At 50.1% G+C, this 21,404-nt stretch overlaps 5 protein-coding genes across 5 annotated transcripts; 4 read left to right on the top strand and 1 right to left on the bottom strand.

Annotated features, from left to right (window-relative positions):
* Positions 1–5,792: 5,792 nt before the first annotated feature.
* MYCFIDRAFT_185033 (uncharacterized protein) lies at positions 5,793–8,385 on the top strand (the record flags this gene model as incomplete). The annotated part of the gene is made up of 5 exons (XM_007923209.1): positions 5,793–6,008; positions 6,101–6,615; positions 6,673–7,546; positions 7,832–8,150; positions 8,315–8,385. The coding sequence occupies 5 exons, from the start codon at positions 5,793–5,795 to the stop codon at positions 8,383–8,385; spliced, it is 1,995 nt and encodes a 664-aa protein (XP_007921400.1).
* A 1,718-nt stretch (positions 8,386–10,103) lies between these two features.
* MYCFIDRAFT_27373 (uncharacterized protein) lies at positions 10,104–11,198 on the top strand (the record flags this gene model as incomplete). Its single annotated transcript, XM_007921625.1, has 1 exon — positions 10,104–11,198. One exon carries the CDS (start codon positions 10,104–10,106, stop codon positions 11,196–11,198), a length of 1,095 nt encoding a protein of 364 aa, XP_007919816.1.
* Positions 11,199–14,354: 3,156 nt separating this feature from the next.
* Positions 14,355–15,466, bottom strand: MYCFIDRAFT_128961 (uncharacterized protein; the record flags this gene model as incomplete). The annotated part of the gene is given in 4 exon segments (XM_007923208.1): positions 14,355–14,547; positions 14,632–14,818; positions 14,890–15,301; positions 15,320–15,466. The coding sequence occupies 4 exon segments, from the start codon at positions 15,464–15,466 to the stop codon at positions 14,355–14,357; spliced, it is 939 nt and encodes a 312-aa protein (XP_007921399.1).
* Positions 15,467–17,981: 2,515 nt separating this feature from the next.
* Positions 17,982–18,835, top strand: MYCFIDRAFT_76128 (uncharacterized protein; the record flags this gene model as incomplete). Its single annotated transcript, XM_007922244.1, has 3 exons — positions 17,982–18,127; positions 18,181–18,292; positions 18,755–18,835. The coding sequence occupies 3 exons, from the start codon at positions 17,982–17,984 to the stop codon at positions 18,833–18,835; spliced, it is 339 nt and encodes a 112-aa protein (XP_007920435.1).
* A 1,288-nt stretch (positions 18,836–20,123) lies between these two features.
* MYCFIDRAFT_25415 (uncharacterized protein) lies at positions 20,124–21,387 on the top strand (the record flags this gene model as incomplete). The annotated part of the gene is made up of 3 exons (XM_007921505.1): positions 20,124–20,778; positions 20,837–21,017; positions 21,081–21,387. The coding sequence occupies 3 exons, from the start codon at positions 20,124–20,126 to the stop codon at positions 21,385–21,387; spliced, it is 1,143 nt and encodes a 380-aa protein (XP_007919696.1).
* Between the last annotated feature and the right edge of the window lie 17 nt (positions 21,388–21,404).

Below are 21,404 nucleotides of genomic sequence, written 5' to 3'. Positions count from 1 at the left end.
GTGTAGCGTGCTGCCGCCAGAACTTCGGCGGCGCGGAGCACATCGCAGCTTGTCGGTCGCCACCCTCAACCATTCTAATGGCAGATGCTAACACTCACGTTTTGGGAGCGTACTGCATACCGTGCCAGCAATTACAGTATAGCGTTCAATGCCGGGAAGGTTGCTGCTTCGGAGGTAGACTCGTTCTAGCGTCTTTCCAAAGGTGTGGCTTGATGGACGATTGCGGCATATAGATTAATGGTGCCACCTGACCCCATCGCAGTGGCCCAGGCCGATTCCAGGCTGCCGGAGCCGCTCGTGGTGAGTGATATTCGCCAGATTCGTCAAGCAAGACCTGCGCAGCTCCCTTGTAGCATAAGTTTACAGACTCAGCGGTCATACCTGAACTGACAAGCGTGAAAGCGAGCGGTCGCCACTTGCAAGGCAGGCAGACCGGCGGGCGTAGAATGGCGACATGGGCATCGTAGAGCTGGTCCGACTTGCAGCTGGTGGTGTGCGGAAGAATCAGAGCAGAGCAGTGCCGGCAGGCGACGTGAGGTACATGGATTCGAGCTACACATGAGCGCACGCGAGCAGCAGTTCTGTGGGCTGGGAGCGGCGTGCTATGGAGGTGTGCAGGTGGGTAGAGTGAGTGTCAGTGTGATTGTTCGAATGGGCGGGGTGCGGTGCGGTTCGGTGCGGTGCGGCTCAAAGTGAAGGGAGGTGCAAGCTTGGGGGAGACATGGATGCAAGTGTCATATGTACTGTGTTACATGTAGTGAATGGAGTGAGAGTAGAGATGTTGTACACAATGGCACAGCCGTGAACATCACCGTTATTACACGGTGAACACAGACCACCTTAGCGCGTGTCTTATGAACACGTAGGTGAATATAAGATTAGTAATAATCACTTAGATAAGTGGCTGGAATGGCTGGAATAGCTGGTTTGCCGCCCTAGCCGGGTTCTCGAGGCACTGGCGCTGCAGAGATTTTTTTATGCCCCGGTCCGTACTACCTCGAGGGCGTGTTTGTTCGCGTTCATCTACTGGAATCTACGCATCAAGTATCGACTAGACGACGACAGGCTTATAGACGACAGTTATGTAGATCTACAGGACATACTGAAGGAGGTATTCAAGCTACAAGGCGACTTTGAATACACTCGCAATAGCGGCGACAATATAGACGAAGATAGCGGCAACAACGCTATCGACCTCACTGCCGACAGTAACAGCCAGTAGGGCTGTTGTCTATACCAAGATTGTCACTATATACCTTCTACATGTCTTATTTCCTTCATTGTTCTACTTTGTATAGGATACGCTATAATAACTGGATCCACTTGCTGACCAATCTGTGTCTCGTGTATGTTCATATAGTGAACACCGTGTTCATAAGCCCGGAAATTAAATACACCGTGAGTCTACATCTCTAAGTGAGAGTGAGAATCACTGCTGGATGCTGATGAGAAGGAGCTCTACATCTGATCGACATCTTCCGTCAGGCGAGGCGGCAGGCCAACCAATTGCAGCAGGCGCAGCCGGCGCCGGCGCCACTCTCCACTCTTAGCTCTAGAACTTCTCAAGCTTCTACGCTTCTTCTCGAAAAGTGTCATAGCTGCACGAGGCTTATCGCTCCGCCCACTACTACTGCCCAGCAGCACTGCTGTCGTTGGCAAATAATATTCGGCCATTGCCCATATAATATTTGGCCATTGCTGACCCATAGTACGTCCAGTTCCGGTTAGGAGTGCGCACGGACGATTTACAGTATACAACTCGCTGTTTTCCCTCTCTATGCGAATCTCGGGTAGCAAACTACAACCTACCTCGAATTAGTAACGATTATAGTTAAGAAGGAGGCATTTTAAGAGGCCCTCAACGCGTGTAGATACATAAGACTGCTAGAACTAGTTGCTATAGCCGGCATACTAATAACTACGAGGGTATAGAACTAGCTGCTACTACTATAGACCTTACTACTACTACTAACCTCCGCGGAGTAGAGCTATAGATAGTAGTAGACCTATAGAACCTAGCACATGCTATTGCTAAGTAAATACCTGTTAATTTAATAGTAGTAGACCTATAGAACCTAGTATATACTATTACTAAGTAAAGACCTATTAATTTAATAGTAGTAGATAGTCAAATATAGTATATTATGTCGCTGCTAGCGGACCTACAGCCTGCGGTAGTACAGATTAACTGCTATAGAACTAGACAAACTGTCGCTCTAAGTAAGGCACTACTAGCGGTACTAGCGCTATTAAACGTTGTCGATTAAGTGCTATAGTAGCTCTTTAAATACTAGCTAGATCGTTGCTAACAAAGCCGTAGCGCTTAGTAGGCGTATAGACTAGCGGAGCTGAAGGTCGTAGTTGTTGTATTACCGTACGAGGTTATATAGATGCCCTCGTACGCCTTCTACGGCCTCTTTAAGAAGCTAGGTTTAACTAATCTACGTATTCGAAGCTAGAAGCCTCTCGTTAGTTAGTACGTACGTATCTTCTAGTAGGTGCCGCTCTACCTCTTCTACCTCTTCTACGGCGGTTGTTTAGCAATACTAATAGCTCTTAAACTAGTCTCTTAAGCTTAATAATAGCCCTTACTAGCGCCGCGGCTTTGTCGATATACTAGTGCCTATCGAAGTATATATAGGGGTCGAATTCGAAGGATCTAGTTAACTTAATAGTATCGATTATTATATACTTACAAACGATACCCTATGCCTTCCGAAAGCAGCCTAAGCACTAAGAGCGCTGTTTGCTAGGCTCCTTTACTAGCTTAGCAATCTCGTCGTATACTAACTTTAGTTAGTTAAGGCCCTTCTATAAGCCCTTACGGTGTATCTTTAGGTTCATATTAGCAAACTTAGGTCGACGTAGATAGCTAGGTACGCCTGTCCGCTCTCGAGAGATCTTTGCAGTTATCTCTATATAGCGAATAGTCTACTATAGCTTTAGTTTAAGAAAGAGGGTAAGGATATTATAGCGCCTACTAGTAAGCTACCTCTTTATAGTTAAGTGAGCGCCTTTAGCTCGAGATGTAACGGATTGGCTATAGAATGGAAACTTAGTTTGCTAGAAGCAGTATACTAGCTTTTCCTTATAGCTCTAGTATTTACGCTAAATATACTCCTAAAGCGTGCGGAAGTAAGGGTTCTCGTAGTTACTAAGGAAGGTATCTTTTAAGTTGAATTCTTCTACTGTTTTAGTATAGATACAGGCACGGAAGTTGTCTACGAAGGCAGTGCAGTCTAGATCGTCTTACTACTCGTTCTTGCCTGTTTCCTTATTAATAACCTGCTTCTATAGCATTAGCTTCCGAGCCTAAGCCTATATGTTCTTAAATACGTGCTAGGCGCAGATAAGAGCCGGTGTTTAAGGGTATATCTTATTAAGGGCATTTATATAACTACGGTCTCGGTTAGTAACCTATAGGCTAGGCTAAGGGAGGTTATAGCGTATAGATATCCGCTAGAAGGCCTTAGCAAACTAGGTAAACGCCGCTTCGTCCTTATTACCTATAATATAGTATCCTAAAGGGATTGTATCTCCTGCGCTAGTGCCTACTATAATGTTTAAAAGCGGTCGATTGTAGCGGTTAGTTTTGTATATATTGTCGATAATTAGGTACTTAGGATACTGCTTATAGAGCTCTGCTATTTAAGGGTAGATTACTAGCAATTTGTCGAGTTTGTTCGTATCCGGATTAACCTAGTTCTCGAAGTAGAAACTTAGGTTACGTAGCTGCTTAAAAAGCGCTTCTACTGCGGTTATAGAACCTTACGCGGCCTTCTAAGCGAAGGTCCTAACATTATAGACGTCCTATACTAGTTGTATACCTATTAGAAAGTGTTGTTATTAGTGTTATGCTACGATTAAGAAACGCGACTGCTATTAGCGCTATCGGCCGAGGCTCGGCCGGTAGACAATAACTCGCGACTTACAATCCTTCTTGTTTATTAACCGCAATAACGTCGTATATATACTTGTATTAGCGTTTAAGTTATCGACTATCGCCTTCCGTATCGCCTCGTTACGTTACCTACGTCGATATACCGCGAAATCGGTAGCAGTAGTAGCCTTATAGTTGTAGGTGCCCTTAGCCTTACTAATAACCTACCTACTAGTCGGATTCTTCGAGTTATAGGCCTTTATTATTAACGACACTAGACAGAGCTTCCGGTTTAACGTAGTAGTCGGACGCTTTAGGTTTTTCGAAGAATCTAATAGTTTACTACCCTAGTTATAGATTAGGTACCGAGAGACCTAGAGTCTAGCATTCTAAGCTACCTTTAACTTGTTTCTAGCTTAAATATACTAGTAATAACTAGCCCTTATAGTATAGTCCTAAACGGCTACTATAGCGGCATCCTCGGATAGATAGCTATCCTTTAGTAGATTAGACAGTAGCGCGACGTACTTATTATTAGACTCGCTAGTATTAGCATCTAGCTGCTAAGAAGCCTCTTCTACTAACTGTCGGATAGTAGGTTTATTAACCTGTTTATCGACCTCGATCGCTTCCGCCTTCTTATTATCCTTATTATCCTTCTTAGCCTGCCTCTCGAGCTCGTATTTACGCTGTTCCTTATTATTTAACTACGATAGATCTACCTCTTCTTCCTTATTAAATCTACTACCCGCTACTAGCGAGTCTTTAATACCCTTATCTACCTCGATATCTTAAAAGAACTCGCTATTCTCGGTACGCTACGATAGGATTAACGACTCGTAAAGAGCCTACGAGGCAGACCCGGTTTCTATTATATAATAATACCTTAGATAGCCCTATACTATTAAAATTCGATAAATATAGAAAGATTTAATATATACTATATAGAAGAAAGACGCGACGCGTCGCATCCCTTAGCAAATAGCTATTTACGGCTATTTACAATAGCAAGAACACTAAGAGCTAGGATCCGGCGCTATACGCTTTCTAGGTTAGTAATAGCTAAATATTATATAGGTAATAGCCGAATATTATTTGCCCTATTGTTAGCCGTGCTTAGTCTTGTTTGTTAGGTAACTTAGGAGCTACATGTGCCTAGTATTATATTAGCAGTAGTAGTGGTAGAACTAGGACTAGTGCTGGTGGTATTGTCCCTCCCGCACGCACCGCACCGCACCGCACCGCACCGCACCGCACCGCACCGCACTGCAGCACAGCGGCCCACGAGACGGCAACGGCAACAGCAACATGGGTATCGCAACGACTGCCTGCTGGTCGCCGCTGTCGTGAGATCGCATCGCATCGCATCACATCGCATCGCATCGCATCGCATCCTCGCGCCCACCCACGCAGCCCGCCAGCCAGCCATCCACCTTCATCCTGTCCTCGCTCTGCCCTCCTCTGCCCTCGACCCCCGACACCCGCCGCTCGACACTCGACACTCGACGCTTGCCCTGCCCTGCCCTGCCCTGCCCTGCCCTGCCACGGCGAGACCTCCATTCCTCGCGCAAATTGCGACTTCGCACATCCACCACCTGTTCCCGGGAGCGACCGTGTCACCAGCGATACATACCGCCGCAAAGAGCACTTGCTGTCTGCTGCAATCCGCCGTGGTTGTTGCCATTGAGCGACCTGCTCCCATGTCGCCGCTCCTGCTTCGACACTGCGCCCACGCCCGTTCCCTGAAGTAACCACGATTAGCCATTGTGTGCTCCTCTGCTCACCATCGCCGTCGCCAGAGTGGACCACACACTGACCACCAATATCGCAACGTCTGCGCCGAGTCGCATCGCGGGAGTCCATCGCTGACTCCCCCGCGGCTGCGAATTCTGCGCGCGCCATCGCACGGCAAATGGAAGAGTCCCACGATGGGCAGTGTAGAGTCGTCTACTACTGCCCGGGTCTTGACCCGCCTCTGTCAGAGCTTTACAATGCCACAGCGCCTCCGATAGCGTCGTCTGGCGATGAACTTCCTCGGCCGCCTTCAGAACACGTCTACAGCAACGTGCGCCGCCTGTTGGACCACGATCAGGGCAGTTTTGCTCAAGGTGAGACAGGCCGACTGTCTGTAAGCTCTCGCGCGATCGGAAACTAATTTCTGTAGTCTTCGTCACTTCCGACCTCCAGCAATGTCTGCTCACCTTGGCCGAATTTGATCAGCGGAGCTCCACAGCCGTCCTTGTCGAGTCCAAAATTGCTGTCGCGGATGCTCTATCAACAGATGTATGGACATTTCTTCGCACGCTGGTAACAGACTGTCAATCAGGTCGCTATCAAAGGCACGTGATGCCATTTGTACTTGTTGCCTCGGATTCCTCTTCAGATTCGGGAGAAGTGCAGGAGTCGAGCTATTCCGAAGCTGGTGCGCTTGATACGATACGCAGTCCACTCGATTCTCACTCTATCGATCGGCTGATAGGTCGCGTGAAGGACTTCACTCGCCCATCAGCAAGAAATCTTGGCTCAAGCATGGCAAGCACATTAGTCGCTCACATTGCGAACATCACCACGCCAAAGCTAGCATCTCATCGTCCTGATGAGATTCTGTCAGCACCACGAAAGGCTGCAATTGAGGCAGCAGTCGCCCAATGGCATTTTCCCGCACATGAATTTGATATGGATGAGCTAACATACGCCGCGCTGGCCATGCTCGAACACATCCTGCGTGCACCAGCGTTGGAAGCTTATCGACTACCGCGTGCAGATCTGATGACCTTTCTCTTGGCCGCTAGAAGAGAGTACAGGCACGAAAGGGAGGTGCATTATCATAACTGGCGTCATGCGGTCGATGTCACTCAATCGCTTTACGTTTTTCTCTGCGATGTGCGGCTCTGCCCGCCGTCTGCTTCGACACCCGTCAAGGCGACTCAGGAGCCTAACGCTGTGGAACGACTTCTCTCACCCGTTGAAGCTCTCGTCCTCCTGGTCTCAGCGATTGGTCACGATGTAGGCCATCCGGGTGTCAATAATGCGTTTCTCGTGGCCAGCGATCACTCCTTGGCCCGACTGTATAACGACAAATCTGTTCTTGAAAATTACCACTGTGCTGCGTATTCGCAACTCCTCAGGAGACATTGGCCGGTGGTGAGCAGCATCGCAAATTTCAGATCGACAATGATATCCACCATACTGGCTACCGATATGCAGCGACACTTTGAGTACATGGGATATTTGAGCGATCTCAAGGCGAAAGTCGAGAAGAGTGAGCCGGAACTGGCAGACTGGAGTGAAAAGGACAAGTCACAAACCCGCGAGCTCATAATGGCCCTTTTGCTGAAGGCTGCTGATATATCCAACGTGGCACGACCGTTCGACATATCCGCCGAATGGGCGAAGACGCTCATGAACGAGTTCGCACGGCAAGGGGAGCTTGAAGCTGAGCTGCAGATCCCGACATGCCTTTTCGGTGGCCCTCCTGACAAGTCAGACCGGCTTGCCGCGGCACAGAGTCAGAAGGGCTTCATGAATCTCTTCGGGTTTCCGCTATTTCGTGGTATCTCGGAAATGATGCCCAATGTCTCCTGCACGCTTCCCGAGCTTGAGAACAATAAAGATGTATGGGAACAGAAGATTGTTGACGAAAAGGCGCGCCGTGATCACGAAGGAGTGGGAACAGCGTCGCCTAGGACGTACGGCTCAGTGACAAATTCACAGGTCGAGGAAGCCAGAATGCGCAAACGGGAATCTGAGCCCGTCGTCATTCCTACTTCGACACCGCAGACGCCCAGCTCACCAATCAGGCGGCAACCTAACGTCGAGCCAGACAGCCATGGATCTCCTGCAAAGCACCCAGCTAGCGATCAAAGACATCGTCTTCAATTCGGTGTGCCCTTGGATGAAGATAAACACTCATCTACACCCAACCTGTGGCCAAGTCTGAACGGATTGCAGCTTTCACCAACAGCAGGCGGGTCTAGTAGACGGTCGAGTAAAGACGTTGCATTGACGCAGCTGCAGGAATTAAGCCACTACGCTCAACAGAATCTGGCTCCTGCTGGGTCGAGACGAAGTTCGGCAGATGCAGGTTGGCAGATCCACCAGAACTACCCTGGATCCCGACGCGGTAGCAAAGAGGAGAGCCTCACGACAATTTTGGTTACTAGCCAAGGCAGTCCGGCTAATCGAAGCTCTCCATCTTCGTCGCAGACGAAACTCACGAAGCCAGGATCACCGAGCAAGAGCATTAGTATTGCGAAGCGACACAGCTTACGTCAGAATCAGGCACAACCGTCGCAGACTGGATCCGGCCCCCGATATTCTATTCCCTCGTCGCGATCTCAGACGACGACTTCAGTTGCGGCCACCACGGACCAGCAATCGCCCTCCACTCAACCATCTTCTTTAGCTCCGACAGACGATGCCGATGCCGTGCAGGCCGGGCTACAGCACGGCCCGTTCTCGTTGGCGCCAGCTGCGAGATCAGATCCGTTCATCGCCACAGGTAGCTGGTCAGACAGCCTGGATGGCGCACATCATTCATCTGCGCCTTCTGCGTTACCCAGTACGCCCCCAGACCTTCCCTTGATTCACTCAACAAAATCTGATTCGCCTCGCATCATAGCACGGATGGCAAGTGGTGATTCCGCAACATCCAGGCTTGACCCACGAAAGTCCGAACCACATGTGCGAGAATCGCGCAGTCGCAGTCGATTGCGAGGTCTAAAGTTCTGGAAAAGACGACGGGACGTTTCCGGGGTCGATAGGACTGCATCAGCCGAACACTCTTCATGATCAGCATTTCTTCTTGGTTGTATGCTGGCGCTCTGGGCAATGAATTCGAGGTCGAGAAGGAGCAAGCTCCACAAGAATACAGGTAGCCTGCGAAGCAGCGCAGGCGCATTTCTTCGGCAGTCACGAGCAACAAGTTGGGATGGGACATGCATATGTGTTTTCAAGTGCAATGACGGGATGACAATTCAAGACGGGTGGCATTCACTTCTTGTACAACGTGTTGCCCTCGAATCTTGGAGGCCGCGCTGCGATAGGCGCAGCATGACAGAGTGAGGACAGGCGAGGCCTGCTCATTTGTACGATCAATGCGAGACGATCAATGGACCGTGGGGAGGCATGTATTAGGTCACGTAGAGCAGTACACGAATCAAGCAATTCGAGAATCACATGTCGAACCTGTGTTGTGTTGCTCAAATCTATCGTGAGCCGTATTTCATTAATCCTCGAGATGGCTTAAGGTGTGAGACATATGCCGGATCGGAATGCACAATGGCAGTGATTGATCCTGAAAATCTGTCTTTAGCCGAGATCTCTTATGGGTCAGATACTTGCTCACCTGTATGACCGAAAGCTTATCCTAATCGGCAGTGATCCAGAGATATCACTTTGCCGCCATTTGACAACCTATCGCCATCAGATGCTGTTGCTCCGGTGATGCTGCTTAGAAGGCATAATTGATCTCTGGCGGGGTAGAGTAGCCACTTGATTGTTCATCTGCCTTGCCATTGCCATTGGCGACTTTCTTCACTGCTTTCTTCTCGCTGTGCTCTCGCGAGTATACCGCGGCTTTCCGAATCGAATACGGAATCACGAAGAACCCTGCCAAGGAGGCGAGCGTTATGGCTGTCTTCGAGGCTCTGCTGTCCGGCATATCACTACTGGAGAATGTTTTCGTCGGGGGAGTTGTGCTCGAGATTCGTTGCGAATTGCGTCTGAGTTAGGAGACAGTTCGTGCTCAAGTCGAAGTGAGTTTCGTCTCGTGGAAGTGGACAGCACAGTGCTGATGATGACATGTTCCACTCCGGCAGTCAAGATTGCAATAAAGAATGGCGAGCTGGGGGACCCATGCCTTCGCCGCAGAGCCTGAAGCACACGCGTCACAGCATGCGAGTGGATGGTACGGCGGAGGGAATGGAGAATGCTAGGTCAGGTCAGATGCTACATGTACCTATGCAACAAATTCATGACCTTCACGCTTGCTGCTGGCCGAGCCGAGATTGCCGAAGATCTACACGCGTGCCTGCCTCCCGACGCTGCGACCGAAACGGCGCTCAGGGACCGACCCAGACCAGACAACTATTATTTCTCAGACGCGAGAACCCATCGAGACCTCCTTGCATACATGTAATCACACACAGTAACACCATCCGCCGCAGCAGACATGGACTCAACCACCACGAGTCCGCCTCTGACGCCAATCCGCACATACACAATGTCGCCCATCGACACATCACCGACGCTTTCCTACCGACAACATCTGCACCGTAGAACCAGCAGCTTCTCCTCCAACCACGACCGGAGCCCGATCACGCCCAAGTCACGGCACCGCTTCAGCAACGCTTCGCAGCTGTCGGGCGAGTTCAGTCCGCATGGCGACGATGGTGGCGGCGGCAATGGAGGCGGTGGTCTCGGGAACTTGGCAGACGAGCTGGACCAGTTGGATGCAGAGGATGAGTTTGAGGAAGGTGTGACCGAAGACATACAAGAAGGCGATGCTGAGGAGCAGAGTCGCGACAGCGGCATAGATGTCAGCTATGCTCATGCACAATCGGAAAATGGTCGCTCTAGGGAGGGCGCGAAGCATGTCCGGAACTTTTCAAAACCGTTCATAGACGGAACGTCACCTATAGGCGACGACAACGACGACACGGAAAGCGGAGACAGGTTCTCGTCGGACATGGAAGATCTCATGAACAGCATTGCGCGTATGACCAGCTATACCTCCACTACCGAGGATCCACTCATTCCCAGAACGATCGCACAGCTACAGGATCTGGGCAATCAAACCAGCCTCGAAGCATCTGCACAGAGGCTCACCACATCCTCCAACAGCCTGAGCTCGCATTTGAGCACTCAGGCGAAGACTCTGCAGACCCTCGGTCAGAGCTTGATCCCTTTGTTCTCGTCAACATTAGACCCCGTCTTGCTCGAGGAAACCATACCCCTGGTCGAGAACCTAGTCAAGATCATACCGCAACCCAATATGTTGCCTGTACAGAAATTGCAGAAACTGGACCGTGAAACAGCCGAAGTCGTTCACACTCTGACCCAGTTGACAGACACGCTGCAGATGGGCAAGCAAATTACCAATACCGCTACAAGGCATTTACGGATCACTCAGGAGATGGTTGTTGACCTGCGGCGAGAGCGAGAAAAGACCGAACTCGCACGCCACGAGCTTCATAAGACTGACTGGGACGAGAAGCTCAAAAGCAGGTGGTGTAGCGGACAATGTCGCGATATCATTTCTGGCTTCGAGGATCGTTGTAATGCTTTAAGGGGAGAGCTTGAAGATGCAAGCGCATAATGGGATAAAGCGCTACAAGACCAGACTTGGACTTTCTAGACTTTTCTTATTGGGACTGCACTGCGATTTAAGACTGCGAAGGATACCCCTTGCTCGTACGTTGGCGTTACGATTACTGGTGTTTGGAAGGACATTGGAGCACGAGATGGGTAGGACTGTCCGCAGAGGACTCTGGTTTATGAAACTGTGTTTCGAACGAATTTGGCGAGGAACGAAGACTCGCGGCGTCAGGTCAGCCGATCTTTGTGGACGGGAAATCTTTTCATAGGAGCCATCTCTGCAGAACAGATGAGCATCGCTTTACTTTTTCAAGAAAACCCTGTGGACCAGCCCAAAAGCACTGATATCCACAATTTACCCTGCATATGATGCTACTCGCACGACTCAAGTTACGTCACCATCAATTGCTCGCGTGGGTGATGCAAACACATATACATTGGAGATGTTTCTGTTCCTGCAGGACATCTCTATTCATCCATCTCTGAACGAAATTGAACTCTCCAGACCTCCACACTTGACATGCACATCGTGGTATAGCGGCATATTCAGAAACATATAGAGCCCATCGCGTTCAAGATGTCTTTGCAGCATGGCCAGAAGGTAGGACGTTTCCGGGCCGATATCTCATACCATGGCTAACATGATGTTATAGGTCACTACCGGTATACAGAATAGCAGCATGGAAAGATATCTCTCCGATCTCAGATTCCGACTGACTCTATTGAATGCAAGTGAACGTGATGTTAGGTACACAAATTCTGGCTGTTCCTCCACTCAGCTCGTAAACAGACAACACCTTCGCTTCACTTCGCTCGGATTAAAAGCATCTAAATACAAAGGTAACTGTGCCAGTCTTGGCACTGTGTTCGAGTCCGTTCGACCAGTCGACCGTTTACTTGGTTACTTGGCTTGGTCTTGGTCGCCTAGCCTCACGTCTTCGTCCGTCAAGACAACTTGATTCCTTGCTCGCCTCACCAACATTTAAGTCTGTAGGAATTAATGGCGGCAGTCGTGCCAAGATTATAGCAGCCGTTTATTTCAAACGGCGGGTGGTCTCCCCTGTAGTACCAGATTTGGTCGCCGCATCTGTTGTCGTTGTAGAGATATACGGAGCAATTCTCGCTCCGATCGAAGTGTATATCGACCGAATTTCCGCTAGGAGAAACGCTGTAACATCTACTAACGAAGCCTGGCTCCTCGGTTCCAAAGTCGTACTGGCCTACTTTGGTATTACCATGGTAATTCGCTAGACAATCGTACCCTGCGTATATCTTGAAATAATTGGCATATGCTGCTGGGAGAATGGCAGCAAAGACAACTGCGAAATGCATATTTGTTGAAATTGTCGTAAGAGTTTCCTAAGTTACGTCGAATTCGTCGAAGAGTCTCTTGGTTGATTGTCGCAAAGATGTAAGGCCGAGTATCACCGTCGATACTTAAAGGCGAAACTTGAACCGTCCAGTTGGGGTTAGGTAGATAGATGTGTTGATCTACTACTTAATAGGTAGACAGAAACGTTCCTTTTATATTATACAATAGGTACCGGTCTAGACTCTAGAGTGTTTCTAGGGGTTTAAAGTTAGATTTAATACAGGGTATAGCTAACTTCGATAACAACAACCGAAATTCATACCGACCTCTAAGCTCTTCGCCTAACAGTCCATTTCAAATACCCGATTCTTTTTTTCGTCCTTCGTAGAGTTCGTAAGGCTTCGACAGGCCTAGCTATAAGCTTCGGGTAGCCCAAATTTCGAAACTAAAATTATCTAGTAATAGTAGTAGAGACCGAGACTCTACGTATCCCTGGAAAGGGCTCGACTTGTGCGGTACTTATTATTAATAACCTAAGCAATGCAAGGCACTAGTCGATAGTAACATCTCGAAGTTGCATCCTCAATAGTAGCAGGCATATGCTTGTACTAGTCAAATCGAGAGCAGGCCCTCAGGTTTCCTATTCTTAAAATAAGGAGTCACAGACGACAAAATGCCGACTTCCTAGACTCTAAACCGAGCCCCAGCTAGCCGACCGAGCCCTAGCATAACCCGAACTTTTGATTTAGGATTTCAGCATACAACAGCTTCACGCTATACAACGCCTCGAATAATACTCCTCTCTGTCTATAGAAGCAAGGAGCGACGTGCCGGCGCAGGAGGCTTGCCCTCCGAAGCGTCGCCGGTACTCGAGCGGGCCGCAGGGCCAACGTTGCCATCCTCGCTGTTAGCGAGGGTTTGAAGGTCTTTAACGTATATCGACGAGACATTGATTGGTCGCTGGGGCTCGGCCGGCCAGCTGGGGCTCGGTTTAGCATCGAGGTGCCGACTTATACGAAGCCCCTTGGTGTTGGTTTATTTACAAACCAGTAGCTCGTGCGCTCCCAGCAAGGGTCTGATAGGAGATGGCCACGAGCTACGTTACAACGAGCTATGCAATGCCGACTTATACGAAGCCCCTTGGTGTTGGTTTATAAATAAACCAGTGGCTCGTGCGCTCTTAGCAAGGGTCTGATGGGAGATAGCCACGAGCTACGTTACAACGAGCTATGCAAAAAAAGAAAAACCACTGACACGCTGGCGGCGTAGGTTTTCATGCTTCCCCGTTCCTAGGAGTACATATGCACGTGCATGCGCTTCGCATATGAATTGCATAGGGCAGGCAGTTCAGCTCGCCGAACGCCACGCATGATGATAGGAGCAGTTAGACTTTGCGTATACAGCACAGCTGCGATGTCGACGCAGGAAAGTATGCTCGCGGCTCTTGGACTCTTCGAGATACGATCATCGCTGGAGTTACTTCTCGCCCTAAACCTCATGTTTTGACTGTGAGCAATGTCATAGACGTCTTATGGAGGCAGCACATGTCGTTGATACTGGCTTATGGTGTTGCACTGTGGTGGAAAGGTGGCGTATTACTGGATTTTCCACCGCTTGATTTGTCTCTATAGTCAGTCAAGGAGAGACGGCGCAGATTTTGGACAAGCGCCAGATTGTCTGAAGATTTGAGATGAGCTTCCGCGCGCGGTTGGCGTGCCAAATCTTGCATTGTAAAGCGTGCCCATCTTGCCACAGGGTGAAATCGCGGGATTGTGCTTCTTCTGTTGGTGTCTTATCAACCGCTCGTGCAAGGGACACCAAATAAAATTTGGAAGAGCTGCAGTCCTACAGGCCCCATTTCGCTGTGAGCCATATTTCGAAATCAAGAGGCCGTACGTCACGGAAATGCTGGTTGAGGTTTGGCTGGGTGAAATCGTATCGACCTTCTGCAGTATCAAGCAATGCGCGCAGTCGAAGCTGTCTTGGTACATCGCCCTGAGCGGCGGCCTCAAGTAGCTCTGTACGCAGAGTGGTAGGGCTATGCCACTGAATGGAGAAAGGTGCTCCTTCAGATAGAGGATTCAGCAAAGTGTTGTAATGGTCTTGAATACTCGGATGAAACGCACCTTTCAAGCGCTGTATCTGCAGCACCAAATCTTTCACCAGAACCCTTTGGCCATACATGCGTAGCTCAGGCGGCCAGGTGTGTAGTTCTAGCGACTTTGTTACAAAGCGCGCGACATCTTGGGCAGCCGTCATGCAGATCATGGCGGTGGGGTTGTTGTTCGCATCGTACGCGGGCACTTGTCCTGAAGCTCCGAGTTATGATAAGTCGGTATAAGGCCCGTATTAGGGGACACGGTTGTAAGTGGCAACGAACCTGTCATGGTACGCAAGTTCAGAATGTAGCTACCTTCAGCGCTGAGGCCGGAATTGGCTCCTATTCGAGATTGTGCAAGACCGCCTGGTTGGAATCTTTCGTACAATATTCCGCAAACGAACGCGGTCGATTGAATGCGTTGCGAATAATGAGCGAGCAATTGACGGGCAGCGGTCCTGCTACGATCTAGTGGATCGTTTGCATTGCGTAGTTGAGGAAGACCTTCGAATTCCGAAGGTACGAATCGACGCACGCTAGCTTGAACGGCTGCTTTGATGAGCTCGATCTGGTTCGGACCTGATATCGTGGAGATGATCGTATCGATTCCTCGAAGGGAGAATCGTAGCGTATCAATATCGCCGTAATCGATGACGGCTACCTGGTAGCCAGCGGCTGCAAGTTGTGGCTGTTGCTATAATTGTGTTAGTACTTGATGCAAGTCATCAGCTGTCCTGAGCTCATTGTGTACACTTCTCGACAGAAAAACCACCATATGCGTAGTCTCAACTCCTACGTAATGCGCAATCAAACGCGCTAGTCCGCCGGTGCCAGCGATCGCTATCCTCATTGTTGACATTTTTGAGCTCGAACAACGCGACTGTTGGTTGTGCTTTCCTTCGTTCAGATCGCAGTCTCGGTCAACAGCCACCATAAACTTGTCCTCCTCAGTGACAAGGTCCGTTGCGTTGCAATGTCAGAGATCTCGATGCTTCTATGATGGAACTCAGGCGTGCGCAAGCCAGTCAGATGCCGGTGATGGTCTATGACTGCTTGGGGCTGGGCGTTGCTGAAGAATGATCATCTTTGGAGGGAATGGCGAAGGCACTGGTCACCGGTAGAGTACTGCTGCAGGAAAGTCCAGAATCCAAGATATGGCACGCAAGCAGAGGATCTGCTTAGAAAGGAAAAGGTAGAACTCGAATGTCTGACCGCCGTGTCCAAAGACGGCAGTGTAGCCACGTTGAACACGCGTTTTACAGAGCGCTAGATGAGCAGATGCTAGTCAAGGCTTTCCTCAGGTGCTGTCGGGCCGCTGCTTTGTTTGACCATGTATAGGCTCACGAGCATCCGGGGCTCATCCAGTTAAGGGCGCTACGGTCAACGGGTCTCGATGGGATCCAGCGCGGTCCAGTCTCGAATGATCCTTAAATTGATGCAGGCTTAGACCTCAGAAGACGGCACTTTTAGCCATAACGCCGCGCACACCAGCAATGCCGTGTTGCTGAAGTCTGCTGGTGTTGCTCTATACCGCGCCAATCCGGTGAAGCAGACAAGCTTGCGCTTGCGGTGAAAAGAATGTAGATGTACTCTACAAATGTAACACCACATTGCACTTTCAATAGTTATGCTTCGTGGATGACCATTCCGCGAGTGCCAGGCCTTCGTTAGATGGTTCTCAGGGTTCTGCACCAACCTTTTCATGCTTTGTGAACCTCCACATGGGTGCAGCGACGAACTCGTAGCAATGAGCTTTGACAGCACGTTCACCGGTCAAGATGCAACGACCAAAGAGCATCGAGTCCAGCGATTAGCTTGTGAAAGCTCCCGCATACCGGTTGCGGCACAGCTCGTGGTTGAGTTCATATGCCTCGATCGCCACTGTAGTAGTGATCCCAAGGCCGCAGATAAATGAGTGCAGCTTGTTAAAGACCCCTGTCAAAAGAGACAGCGCATGCACTCTTGCCGATATCAAAAGCTTGATGCACGTGCAAGTGTCTTCTGGTGTGGCCCACTCTGGTGGACATGGGAACAGAATCGACGAATGTCTACGTACGCGCCGCGCAGGTCTTGGACGCCATCAACAGGTTCCAGTGATGAAGTATGAATCCAAGTGGTTCTGCAGGCACGTCTTCATGAACTCGGCAATTGTGCTCTATCGGAGAGCATTTGCAACGGCATACCGAGTCATCCCAGACAGCACAGTCAAAGAATCACTCCCGAATGCCGTGTCGTGACGTCTTGAGGTCTGAGACATGCACTGGTCGAAGTTTTGGCCGTCTGACATGGCACATCTCGGAGTTGGAGCCTGCAACGAGCCAGTAGAAGGGCAGGCCGAGCTGGAGCGCAAATCCTTCCACTATAACGTCCACGGTCCACGACGTGGCGCTGCGCTCCCGTAAAACAATAATCAGGCTGACATCAATGCAGCGGTCTGCTCGGCCCAAATAGGGTTCTACATTTACATGTAAGTCTTACAAAACCTAATGTAAGGCAGGGATCTGAGCTTTGTATGGCCTTACAATTTGTATGTTGGACCATTATCTAGACCCACACGGCTTGTCTGTATCTCTGCCTTACGGAATGGCTTCTGTAGGTCTTGCCAAGGAGGTATAGGCAATTTGGAGGCTCTTACCTGCTATCTTGACAGGTTTGTGGCTGTAGGAGCCCATTCAGACCATGTTGACTGCTAAGGCTTCTAGAAGGAATTCTCAGCAGGGGACTGTCTAGGTCTAGAAACCAACAGTAACCAGTCTTTTATAGTCTTGGAAGGACTTTCGAGATCTAAGATTGCTCTAGGAAGGTTGTTAAGCTATTCAAGACAGTCAGCAAGGCCTATAACTTCGACATAGGCAGAATGGCCAGAATCACTGGTCTTACAACCTTACATGCCATTTTACATGGTTTTGTAAGCTTACATGGCATAACCCTACCTTACATTGTATGTAAGGTTTCGCATGTCGATCCCTAGGCCCAAAGCGGATCAGGTGACAACGCATTCGATGCGCGATATTCTATTGCATGCTTGGCACATTTTGGCGGTGCGGATTTCCTCGGCGACATGGCAGCCGCCGCTGTCGACTTGTTGTTTGCCGATGCAGTAGGGCTCCTGCAAGCGATGTCCGGAGGCCGCGGTGGTGTTGAAAGATGGAGTGTGTCGTCGCGGACCATGGAGCTCAGATGTCGGCAGTACAGTGCAGCAGCGACACGGGCTCTCTCTTCGAACCGTGCGCGCGCTCCCGACGCGTCTTCCGAACGCGTGCTTGCTTCACAACTCAACGTACAATACAATACAATACAATACACAGCACAGCACAGCACAGCACAGCACAGCACAGCACAGACAACAAAGTAGACGCACCTCACCAGTCGACATGGATGGCTCGACAGCGTCTTCGAATCTCCCCTACTCATCAAATACACCTCATGCACTGGACAGCTCGACCAGCGACACCGATGGCGCAACTCAGCAAAGCTTCGACAACAGGAGCTTCTGCCGCCAGAAACGGCGACGGACCAGGTATGCTACCACTAGACATATCTCACCCAATTTAAGCGCTAATCTTCTTCCAGTCCTCAGGACCAGATGATACTGGAGGCAGCATACAAGAACGATCCGAAACCTGACAAAGCTGCTCGTTTAGAGCTCGTGAAGCAGACCTCTTTGGGCGAGAAGGAAGTTCAGGTTTGTAGCACTACCTGCCACTTCAATCACGAACGCTATCTTAACAATAATGTTAACGCAGATCTGGTTTCAGAACCGTAGGCAAAGTTCTCGACGGAAGTCTCGTCCCCTTTTGCCGCACGAAATTGCGCAGTATCAGCTTTCTCGAGGTGTAGCGATGCCAAGTACTCAAGGCCTCGAAGACGGGACTGGTTTGATGCAACAATTTGAAGTAGTTGCTGAGGCTGGCGGGAGTTCTCCCGCTTCCGATGCTAGTGATGGGCCTCGAAACGATGAGCTGTGTTCTGTTGCGGGTCGGTGGCAAGAACATACTGACGGCGCTATCGTGACCGACCGGGAGGCGGCAACGGTGACTTCAGAGCTTCGTGGGCCGTCAGAGAGGCGATTGTCGACCGGTCTCAGTAGGACATCGTCAGCTTCAGCCCACGAGTCCTCGTCGACCATTGGCTACCTGGCGCACAGGAGAAGCGAGTCATCGCTACAACGCAGCCTTTCTGTGAAGTGCATGCCGCCTCCGGCGCCAGCAGCACGAAGACAGCTTAGAAAATCGTCCTCGCAAATACGATTATCGATGGATTCCGAAGGTAAGGCTATGGTCACGACCAAAGATGCTTCGTCGCCATCACCGCCCCGGTCGCAGCAATACAGACTACCGGATGATACGTCGGCTTCGGAAGATGTGCATAGTTTAGCGCCGTTCAATGGGTTGAAAAGGTCATTCAGTGGTCGTTCACAGGACTCACGGTCTTGGGAGTTCTGGTGCGACAAAGAGTCCCGGAATGAGCTTGAGACTGCAGCAGTGAGAGATGCCAGAGGCTCTGCTACGGGCGCCATTGGTCTGCTTAGGAATGCATCCGGCCGGAGCGTCCTGGGGACAATGTCATGGAAACAAAACCAGACACGCCTCGACTCTAACAAACGCCAAAAGCACGAGCTTAAGCGATCGACTGTGCAGCGATCATCTACTGCGTCTGCAAGACTCCAAGACAGTCACGAAGCGCGAGGTGCTCAAGCGCGATCTCTGGGCCTCAAGCGAAGCGAGTCAGACAAGGAGAATTGGTCGCCTCAAAACGATCCCTCCGAGTTTCGATTCTCAAATCCAGAAAGAAATTCAACGAGGCGGTCAGGAAGCTCAAAGCATTTAGTTGAAGATCGAACAGACCCCGAAGCTGATCCAGAGCTAGCTGCGTTCATGGGCAGAGGCAGGAAAGTTGCTAAGGCATCGCGCGATGATGATCTTGATTGTGTGCACGGCTTATTATCGTTAAGCCAAGGGAACTGGAGATGATGACGATCGCATCATGGGGCAGACAGAGAAAGGAGCACAGTATCAGCAAATGATCTCAATACAGGAAGGAGTTCACGGCTCCGCGTCTATGACTTTGTGATCAGCTCGTCCGCCGATATGTCGATATCATAGTCTAAATATAGAGTTGGGATCGTAGCTCATTCGAGTGTGATGCCCTTGCAATGATCATGTAGTCAAAGTCTACGGAGTAGTACATCTGCTCTACAGATGAGGAGTGAGAGGCGCGTCTCTCAGGGAGGCTAGGCATGATTTAGGACGTGCAGATGGTTGAAGCAGAAGATCTAAAAGCATGTGAGAAAAGATAGTTAAGGTTGCGGCACACATGCAAGCTGCAGGGCTGAGGCTTGCCGTCGGCATCGGACCCTTGGAGGCTCGCGTGTGCAATGGCAAGCTGTCCTGTGTCCACGTTGGTTGATTTCAGGATCGCCATAGTCAACGCGAAGACACTCAATGATACCGCGAGAATAAGCCCTGCCTGGCTTCGGACAGACTGATATCGTCACCTCAGCTGTCACACATACGATGAATGGCTTCACGGAAAAAGGCCTGGACGAGGACAACTTCGGCGAGAACAAGGCTCTGAGCGCGGTCAAAGCATTCGATGCATTTCCCAAGACCAAACCTTCATATCAGGAGCGGACGTCGACCGGTGGAATATGGACAGTGACGCTGATTCTTGCATCGCTCTTTCTCACTTGGAGCGAGCTGGCACGATGGTGGAAAGGCTCGACAACGCACACCTTCTCCGTCGAGCAAGGCATTGGCCATGATTTGCAAATCAACCTGGACATGGTCGTGATGATGAACTGCGAGGACCTGCATGTGAACGTGCAAGACGCAGCGGGCGATCGCATTTTAGCAGGCTCTGTCTTCCAGAAAGACCCCACCATATGGACGCGATGGGACAAGAAACTCAAGGCACACGCGCTCGGTCACGATAAGCAGGAGCGACTGGGTGAAGCAGGGAAAGACTACAAAGAGGAGGACGTACACAATTATTTGAGTGTTGCGCATCACTCCAAAAGATTTCCCAAGACGCCCAAGATTCCTCGAGGATGGACTGCGGATTCATGCAGGATTTACGGCACTATGCATGGCAACAAGGTCCAAGGCGATTTCCACATCACAGCTCGAGGGCATGGCTATTTGGAATTCGCCGAACATCTTGACCACAGCAGTAAGCGTCCGACAATCTTACCAGTTTCATTGATCGAGAACGCTAACACTGATTCAAGAGTTCAACTTCTCGCATCGCATCAACGAGCTCTCCTTTGGACCATTCTATCCGTCCTTGGAAAACCCCCTTGACAACACATTCGCGACCACTGATATCAACTACTACAAATTCCAATACTTTCTTTCCGTCGTCCCCACCGTCTATACCACGGACGCTAGAGCACTTCGCTTGCTGGATAAGTACCATGAATCGCCTTCTTCGGGCGAGGACGGCCTTGGAGTGCATCCGCTCAAGCACAACAGCAACTTCGTCTTTACGAACCAATACGCAGTAACAGAACAGTCACGTAAGGTATCCGAGAACTTTGTTCCTGGCATTTTCATCAAATTCGACATGGAACCCATTGGCCTCACCATCGCCGAGGAATGGAGTTCGTTTCCAGCCCTTTTCATCAGAATCGTGAACGTGGTTTCGGGACTGCTAGTCGCAGGCGGCTGGTGTTACCAGCTCAGCGAATGGGCTAAAGAGGTGTGGGGGAGGAAAAGTCGAAGGGTCGACAGTTTTGGTATGCTGAATGGCAACCATCACGATGTCAAGCATGCACTATAGACACGAAAGAACGCATT

The sequence above is a fragment of the Pseudocercospora fijiensis genome, assembly GCF_000340215.1.
Source record: "Pseudocercospora fijiensis CIRAD86 unplaced genomic scaffold MYCFIscaffold_1, whole genome shotgun sequence".
Lineage (NCBI taxonomy): Eukaryota > Fungi > Ascomycota > Dothideomycetes > Mycosphaerellales > Mycosphaerellaceae > Pseudocercospora > Pseudocercospora fijiensis.
The sequence above is the reverse complement of the archived record's forward strand: the minus strand, read 5'-3'. Positions and strand labels throughout refer to the sequence as shown.